Consider the following 9,744-nt stretch of genomic DNA (forward strand, 5'->3'; position numbering starts at 1 on the left):
TTGGCAACTTTTTTATGATTTTGGATCGCTTTTTGGTGGTAATATGTGTCTTCCTCTACTTGGATTTGGCTGTCAATTTTTTTCGACACTTTTAGGTGTATTTTGTGCAAGAAATTGCATTAAAATCGTCTGCCTAAGAAAATTTTAATTTTTTTGGCAACTTTTTTATGATTTTGGATGGCTATTTGGTGGTAATATGTTTCTTCCTCTACTGGGATTTGGCCCTCAATTTTTTGCTACACTTTTAGGAGTATTTTGTGCAAGAAATTGCATTAAAATCGTCTGCCTAAGAAAAATTGAATTTTTTTGGCAACTTTTTTATGATTTTGGATGGCTTTTTGGTGGTAATATGTGTCTTCCTCTACTTGGATTTGGCCCTCAATTTTTTGCTACACTTTTAGGAGTATTTCGTGCAAGAAATTGCGTTAAAATTGTCTGCCTAAGAAAATTTGAATTTTTTTGGCAACTTTTTTATGATTTTGGATGGCTTTTTAGTGGTAATATGTGTCATCCTCTACTTGGATTTGGCCGTCAATTTTTTTCTACACTTTTAGGTGTATTTTGTGCAAGAAATTGCAATAAAATTGTCTGTTTTAGAAAAATTAAATTTCTTGGGAATTTTCAGGGTTCTGTTCTCGCAGTGGACCTAAACGTAACCCTTTTCGAAATTTTGGAAAAAAGCGTGACTCCCCTTAACTTTTACAGTTTTTAATCTGGGATATTTAAATTTGATATACGTACATAATTTTGCAAGTAGATTAAAGGATAATTATATAGATCCCGATTGGAATTGAATTGAATATTTTTATATTTCAAAAATTCGAAATTTATGAAAAAACTTATCCTTTCCCGCTTTAACTTTTACAGTTTTGGACCTAAGAAGCTGAAACTGCGTACACATTTTTATTTTTTATGTGTAGATTTCACGAAAAATATAGTTAACCCTTTTGAAATATTATATTTAAATTTCAGTAATCCTGAACGGAACCCTAGGTAAGCGAGTGTAACTCGTATTGACCAATTTTTCTTCTTATTTTCCACCTCAGATAGGGAGACAAAAATTGTCTTTTACTTAATTCTAGTCAAGGAAGAAAGTATGTAGGCTTTTTGTGTTGTTTTCAAGGAAAAATCTTTGTCAAAAAAAACTTGATCGTAACATCAGTTTTCTAGTAGTTTTCCTACTCATTTTCCACTTTAGAATTCCAGATAAAAATTTTTTTTCAGTTTATTTTAGTGAAATATGTAGGTATGAATTTTTTCTGCACTTTTTAAGATATAATCTTTGGCAAAAACAAAAGTGAATCGTATCATCTGTTTTCTGGCAGTTTTTTAACTCATTTTCTACCTGAGAAATGGAGACATTGATTTTGTTTTTCTATTTACAGTTGGTTGTAATGTGCTTTCGTTCAATCTTGGATTTGTCGAGCAATGCAGAGGTATTTGATTGTGCAAACTTGAAGGTTTTTTCTCCTTTCTTTACTACTAGAAGAACCTTATTCTTCTGAGTTCTCCTGATGCTTAATATCTCGGTACCAGTTTTCTTTAGTTTTACCGTAGTTTTTGTGGCTTTCAACACAGAAAAAACCTTGTCTTATTTTTGATGCAAATCAAAATGAGCCAATGCTAAACGACATAGACAGTGGCGCCACCAACCTGGTTCATTTTTGTTGCACATCAAAATGAGCCGCCTACACGGCTCATTCTGAGTTCAGTTTTTTTCTGTGAAGATTTCGTTGTAGCACTCTGGGTTCTTTTCTGAAATCTGGACTGCCTCGTTGGTTCTGAGCTTTGAAGGGCGCTTCTGTTGCTCTTTTTTTTTTGTTTTCTTTGGGGACTTTTTCTTTACGCCTCTTTTTTTATTTATGATTTTACCTGAGGCTTCCCCATCGTTTGTTGGTTTAAAATCCATCTCCAAAGCTTTACTCTTTTTCCTGTTAGATTCGCCGGTTGGGGGCTTGCATCTGGTCTACGTCCATCTCTGCGACGTTTTTTCATCTTTTGCCCAATGAAGCATATGTACTGGCGTTTCAGAGTTTGAATTTTGCTACTCTGAGAATTTGAAGGGAACGGGAATAAAACGCAAATTATTGCTAATTATATCGAACACCTTCCCTAAAGCAGCCATTTCATCTTAAATGTCTATACTAATATTTTTCTTACAAGCTTGGCGCATACTCTCCAAAACTTGCGGAATAATATTAAATTGTTCAGCAACGTTTTCCTCAAAGTTTCTGCACATTCCTTCGTTCCTTGTATTTTTGGTCCCCCTCAATAAATCCATGGGGTAAATTTTGACTACTGGAGCTTTTCACTGGATCAGAATCAGTGGCGGGATTACCTTCTTTTTGGGGTTATACGATTCATCTCATATTTAAATAATTTTTTTTTCCCAAAAAAGGACAATTTATTTTTGAATACTTTACGCGGTTCAAATGCAAAAAATAATAAATAACTCAATGAAAGATATTTTTTACATTTACATTATTTGATTTGATAAATTTATTGTTAAATTTACAGGTTTATCATCCAATGCAACTAAATATATTCGAAGACCATTTATATTGGTTGTCAGGCATTAGTGAAAAAATTCAAAAATGTCCACTATTAAATAATAATAATACAGAAGAATGTGAGATAATTGATACAGGAATGTCAGATATTCACAAATTCTTCACTATTATGCAAAAATCACGACAACCTTTCGGTATTGATAAATTTATTATTATTAATTTTTTAATATAAATATTGAAAACATAAAAAATTTATCAAAATCTAATATTATTTATTTGCAAAATGAAAAATAAAATAATTAAAAATAATTCATTATTTCATAATTATGTTCCGTTTTTTAATTATAAATAAATTTTTTGATTTTGATATATTTCTTTAAAGACTAAACAATTCATCATTAATTCACTGCTAAGGTTAATTGATAAAAATCATACTTTTATAATATTGATAAATAAATGAATAACTAAAATAATATTATAATAATTAATATATAATAAATATGAATATAAATAAAAATAAAATATAAAAATAATAATATTGTTAATATAATAAATTATGAATTTCTTCTTTTTTTTTGCAGTAAAAGATAGATGTGCAGAACATAAATGTGAGCACATATGCGTCTTGACGAAAGATGATTCAGCGTGTATTTGTGAACATGGTTATCCCTCGAGAACAAATGGAACATGTACAAGTACAGAAACTGAATTAACAATAATTAATCATTCAAAACCAACGAAATATTATTCACGAAGGAAATATATTTACATTGGAATTGTACCAGTTGTAATTATTTTTCTTGGATTTTTTGTTTATAAATTTTATTTCAAAAAAAGATTTTCCAATATTTCTATTGTTGGATCATTAATGGAACGATTGAGTAATAATAACAGGTTTGGAATGATACAAATTTATGAAATTATTTTAAAAAATAATTAAATTTTTATTAATTTTTAAAATATTTGTCTTTTATTTATTATTTATTTGCCTTTCAGAACAAGTAATGCAAATTTATCTCAAGATCGTGACAGAGAATTGAGATTAGTTGGCAGTGAATTTGAAAATCCAATGTTTCAAGATGAACAATCACCATCTCTTCCGGTAAAGTACAAAATATAAATAAAGTATTATTACAATTCATAAAAATGAAAAAAATAATTAATAGTTTTAAAATTGATTTAACAGAACTCAAAATTTTTACTGTGATAATATTTATACAAAATTTTAAGTATTTCTTAAACATTCTTTTAACTATATTGCAGTTTAGAATATTGAAGAAAGTATTGTATATAAAATTCTGATTAGATTAAAGAAAAAAGGAGAAAAAAATGTTTTAAATAATTTTTAAAGTAGACATAATATTTTTTTCAGAGAAATAGCGTAGAGACTGACAGTGAGAGGAGAAATTTAATTAACAAAGAACAATTGTCACTAACAGATTTTAATATTGGACCTCATCCAAAACCTACCTAAAGTTAAGAAATTAAATGTAATATAATTTTAGATTTTTCTCATACAAAAGATACTTGGCGCATTGATTCTGTGAATAATTTTTTTAATTAATCGATTTTTACATACTTTTATCAGAATTGAATAATATTTATAATTTTTAATTGCGTAAATATTCAATATTATTTATTTTTGTTTATTAATATAAGTCTCTTTAAATATGTACATTTTTTATAATATCCAATAATAAGAAGCTTACCGAATCTATTATTGTAATATCAAGCAGGGTTTAATAAATATTTTAAAACAACTCAATGTAACACATTTTTTTGGAACGAATGAATATTTTCCACATTAAACTTGTTGGAATTTTTGTGTTACTAACATTTTTTTCATAATTTATTAATTAACTAAGTTATTTGAATAAATAAAGTTAATTTTTCAGCGAGATGACAAAATTAAATGACGTATGAACTAAAAAATTTCTTGCATTGCAGTCTTTGATATTCACAGTGAGAGAAATGAATGGTTGGGGCTACTAATCTTTTTTTATTAGTACAGGAGGTATTTATTCTTCTTTCTATTTAGTTAGTAAAATTCAGTATTGTTTTTAGTAAATTTTAATATTTTCGATGTCAAGCGCAACTACTTAGAATTGGTCAACAGGAAATAATAACCGAACCTACCAAAACAGTTCCATGAAAAAGTTTAACTGACAGAGTAGTTGGGTTTACCATTATTTTTAGTAAACGCAGTTAGCAATTGTTAGCAATTCGGTTGGCAACACTGTGAAGCACACTCATGCTTGCTCATGCTCGTGAAGCAATGTCGTAAGAAAACGTGGTCATTTGTGTTTATGTTATAATTGTATTATTTCTATATAAATTATTTTATTGAGTGTTAAAAAAGTGCGTGGATTTGCGAAATTTATTAATCTAAGGGGGATTCGAAGATTATGTAGATCATTTTGAATGTAAGTTACAATTTAATCAATAAATCTAACCTATAAAATTTATTTATTATTATTCGCATCATACAAAGAATATGTTTAATATAAGATTTATATCTTACATGCACAGTAAACTTGGTTGTATCTTTTTCTATTGCAACGTTTTGATGCAGATAAGTTATATCAAAAAGAGATCGTTTTGTGTATCATTTTTAGAAATGATACAAGAAACGGTCTCATTTTTTGATGCAAAAAATTTAATCAATTTATATCAATCATGACCGAATTGAATCGACTCAAAATTAAACGAATTTTTTTCAGATATTTTGGTAATAGTACAATTGCGGAGACCATTTCACTATTTAATTTGAAAATGAAAATAACAGAAAATCAAAGACAATGTGCAATTCGATAATTAAAAAGTGACAGCTTATAAACATAACCTAAACTACATGAGAAAAAATTTGTCAATAAAATCAATATAGCCGAGCTTTTTAGAAGGTAGATGGCAGCACTCACCTATTTTCCTTCTTTAAATTTTTTCTGAATCGTTTTTATAGAAAGCAAAACTGCCATCTACCTTCTAAAAAGCTCCGCTATATTGATTTTATCGACAAATTTTTTCTCATGCATTTTAGGTTATGTTTATAAGCTGTCACTTTTTAATTATCGAATTGCACATTGTCTTTGATTTTCTGTTATTTTCATTTTCAAATTAAATAGTGAAATGGTCTCCGCAATTGTACTATTACCAAAATATCTGAAAAAAATTCGTTTAATTTTGAGTCGATTCAATTCGGCCATGATTGATATAAATTGATTAAATTTTTTGCATCAAAAAATGAGACCGTTTCTTGTATCATTTCTAAAAATGATACACAAAACGATCTCTTTTTGATATAAATTATGTGCATCAAAACGTTGCAAAGATTTGATGCAATTTTTGGTCTCAATTTGATACTTTTAGGAAAACTGTGTGGTACAGCAAGAAAGTTTTATTAACCTTCCCAGTGGGCAAAAAACCATGTTCGTTTTAAAAACATTTAAAGAACGTTTTTAGAAAGTTTCATGTCTGCCAAATAATGTTCTGAAATATTTTAAGAAAATAGATGTTCAAATAATGTTCTAGAATATTATTTGGCAGACATGAAACGTTTTTAAAACGAACATGGTTTTTTGCCCACTGGGTTATAATAAACAGATTTTTTTGAATGTGAATAATATTAAATAAATAATTGCAGTAGTTTTTTTTTTAATATAGAATTACATATTTTATTAGTAAAGTTAACTAACTAAGTGTTATCTGTTACAATATTTATTAATTGTTGGTACTAACTGAAGTAAGTTCCTCTTACTAATAAAATGGTAACGGCAACTATTTAACTTTTTACTATCATAAATGGTATTCCTGACTATCAAATTAACTGCAGTATAGTTTACTAACAAAAATGGTATTCGTGACCATTTTATTAGTTGCCTCAACCACTTTGTTCTCTCAGTGCAGAAGAGACATCAATTTTGTATAAATAAAAAAAAATTATTATTTGAAAGTTTAAACTTTCATTTAAGCCCTCGTAGAATTTTTATCATGTTAGGTTTTCAAATTAAGAGAGTATAGTGCTTGAAAATATGCTGAAAAAGCGATTTTTTGAAACTTTAATCACGTTTTTTATGGAACTGACAGAAAGAAATTTTTTTTTTTTGTATATTCTTGTTCAGTGAGACAAAAACTTTCAATAAACGCAACATATAAATATTAAATAAACACCACATCACCATTTTTTTGTAACACACCCATGTAGCACGGAGTATTGGTTAAATGTCACCCCACACAGCACATTATATTTCCTAAACATTTCATGAATATTTCATTGAAAGATTTGAAATATTTCAATGCAAGGTTCATGAAATGTTTATGACAACAGGAAAATGTCCGCCTATAAGAAATATTGCCGTACAATTTTGCTGAAATATTACACTTTAAGACTCCTGCAATATTACACATGAAGATTCTGCAATATTCAGGAAATATTTCAAAGAAAGTTAGAAACTTTTTTAAAATATGTTATCAATCGTTATTTTCTAATATGTTCAACAGCTTAGGATCCTAGAAAATTAAAAACTACTGCGCAGCTGTACAGGCCATAGAAACTGAGATCGACCAGTGCGCATCATTTAAGTTGGAAATTTTCTACAATATTTTAATGAAATATTTCAGCAAAATTACACGGCAATATTTCTTATAGGCGGACATTTCCCTAATTTCAGCAATATTTCAAGGACTTCGCATTGGAATATTTCAAAATTTCAATGAAATATTTCAGAAATATTTAGGAAATCTCATGTTCTGTGTGGGACGGAGATATCAAGTGGGAATACTTCTATGAAATTTGTGTGATGTTGAGGGAATATCCTTGTGATATTGAGTGAAATATTACTGTGATATTGAGGTAATATTCCTTTGATATTGAGGGAATATTCCAGTGATATTGATGAGATAATTTATAAAATTCTAAATAAAAATTTCCTTTTTTTTCCATTTATTTATTTTTTTATTTAAATATTCAAAACAATTAAAACAAATAACATTTTAGAATTATATAAATTACAGGAATATTCTCTGAATATGAAACGGATATTCCCTTAATATCAGAGGAATATTCAACTTAATATCACAGGGATTTTCCCGCAAACCACACAAATTTCACGAGAATATTCCCTCGGTATCATACGAATGTCACAGGAATATCACCGTGGAATGATCCCGTAAAGAGGACATTATGATATCGCCTGAATGGCACAGGAATATTTGCACTTGATATCACCTTGACATTCAAGCAATATTCCGTGCTACTTGAGCAGTGTAACCATGTTAACCTATTGTTGTACAGGATTTTGTTATACACAATTAGGATGGGCAATAGGATATTGTAGAGTACGAACCGTTACCAATAGTCCTTGTGAACTATAATCCTTAAATTATAAACAAGCCTCTTTTTAATATTAATGTAATTGTTGAAATTATAGTAGCACAACGTTGATTTTGATGTAATTTGAAATACAAACTTTATTAAATCTGAAAAGTTAAAAACTATTGTCTATAATACATCTGACCTGGACTCCGACATCTTTATAACTTAAAAAATATTGCTTTCAGTTATTATTTATTAAAGCCTTTATTCAAAATGTAAACGAAAGTAAAAATTGTAATTAGAAATTTAGCATAGACTGCTGGGTAATTTTGCAGGGGAGTCAAGGGTCTCATGTGTATAAGCAGGATGCAACAAATATTCCAATGTTTAAATATACAAAAGTGATATATGTGGGTGATTCCACGTCAGATTTTAGTTCAAATTTTAAATTCGTCCAAAACTATTTTTTTTTCATTCTTCATAGTAAAAAAACGTATACGTATTTTTTTTTTTTTGGTGCCCAAATTTTTGAGTTATGAATTTTCAAAATTTTGGTTTTTGAAAAGTAGACCTATTTTCAACGACCTACAACTTGAAAACTATTGAATTTAGAAAAATTTCATTAAGAGAAAAAAGTTTCGATTTTTTGTCGACTTTTTAATAATGTCAAAAAAAAAATTATTTTTGAATTTTTATTAAAAAAATAATAATTTTTTATAAACAAATTCATTTTTTTTTAATTTGGACATTTTTTTTTTAATTTTTTTTTTCATTAGATACCTGAAAATAATAAAAAACGTTTGCACAAAGTTTTGGAGTGGGCCTAATGAGTTTAATGGGTGAAAATGAATTTTTAAAATCTGCGTGCAAGTTGAGCGCGCGACGTACAATCCGAATTTTGCTAGTTTAAGTAGGAGTGTTTTTTTAAAGTTAGTTTTTAATTTGTTTTTTTATTTTATAACATATCTATTACAATTAATACTTTAAAATAATAATACTGATAATATAATTATTATTTTCTTATATATATTCAGTTTATGTTTTTCGTTGAGATTTAGTTGTTTACTTATTTTTTGTTATTCGTCCAGATTTTGTCGTTCGCGGAGATTTTCTTTTTCGTTGAGGTTCACCAGTTTTCTTAGATTTGGTTTTTTCGTCAGATTTTGTTGCTCGTTGACGTTTAGTTGAAATAAAAATGGACGAATAACAAAAAATAAGTAAACAACTAAATCTCAACGAAAAACATAAACTGAATATATATAAGAAAATAATAATTATATTATCAGTATTATTATTTTAAAGTATTAATTGTAATAGATATGTTATAAAATAAAAAAAACAAATTAAAAACTAACTTTAAAAAAACACTCCTACTTAAACTAGCAAAATTCGGATTGTACGTCGCGCGCTCAACTTGCACGCAGAGTTTAAAAATTCATTTTCACCCATTAAACTCATCAGGCCCACTCCAAAACTTTGTGCAAACGTTTTTTATTATTTTCAGGTATCTAATGAAAAAAAAATGTCCAAATTGAAAAAAAATGAATTTGTTTATAAAAAATTATTATTTTTTTAATAAAAATTCAAAAATAATTTTTTTTTTGACATTATTAAAAAGTCGACAAAAAATCGAAACTTTTTTCTCTTAATGAAATTTTTCTAAATTCAATAGTTTTCAAGTTGTAGGTCGTTGAAAATAGGTCTACTTTTCAAAAACCAAAATTTTGAAAATTCATAACTCAAAAATTTGGGCACCAAAAAAAAAAAAAAATACGTATACGTTTTTTTACTATGAAGAATGAAAAAAAAATAGTTTTGGACGAATTTAAAATTTGAACTAAAATCTGACGTGGAATCACCCATGTACATGTTTTATTATTGTCAAATCATTTCTATTTTTTGAATTACTGAATTCAGAAGAAT

At 27.6% G+C, this 9,744-nt stretch overlaps 1 protein-coding gene across 6 annotated transcripts in view; it reads left to right on the forward strand.

The window, feature by feature from the left end:
* The window catches only part of LOC127289330 (vitellogenin receptor-like), a 77,505-nt gene extending 73,243 nt beyond the window's left edge, over nucleotides 1–4,262 (forward strand). For all 6 annotated transcript variants that reach the window (XM_051317191.1, XM_051317194.1, XM_051317195.1 and 3 more), the window contains 4 exons: nucleotides 2,518–2,704; nucleotides 3,092–3,404; nucleotides 3,507–3,612; nucleotides 3,883–4,262. In XM_051317191.1, coding sequence (XP_051173148.1) covers nucleotides 2,518–2,704; nucleotides 3,092–3,404; nucleotides 3,507–3,612; nucleotides 3,883–3,984 — 708 coding nt within the window. In that variant the 3' untranslated portion in view covers nucleotides 3,985–4,262. The remainder of the gene's footprint in view (nucleotides 1–2,517; nucleotides 2,705–3,091; nucleotides 3,405–3,506; nucleotides 3,613–3,882) is intronic.
* The last annotated feature ends 5,482 nt before the right edge of the window (nucleotides 4,263–9,744 follow it).

The sequence above is a fragment of the Leptopilina boulardi genome, unplaced genomic scaffold (assembly GCF_019393585.1).
Source record: "Leptopilina boulardi isolate dan_hultmark-lab unplaced genomic scaffold, ZJU_Lbou_2.1 LbouV2_405, whole genome shotgun sequence".
Classification (NCBI taxonomy): Eukaryota; Metazoa; Arthropoda; class Insecta; order Hymenoptera; family Figitidae; genus Leptopilina; species Leptopilina boulardi.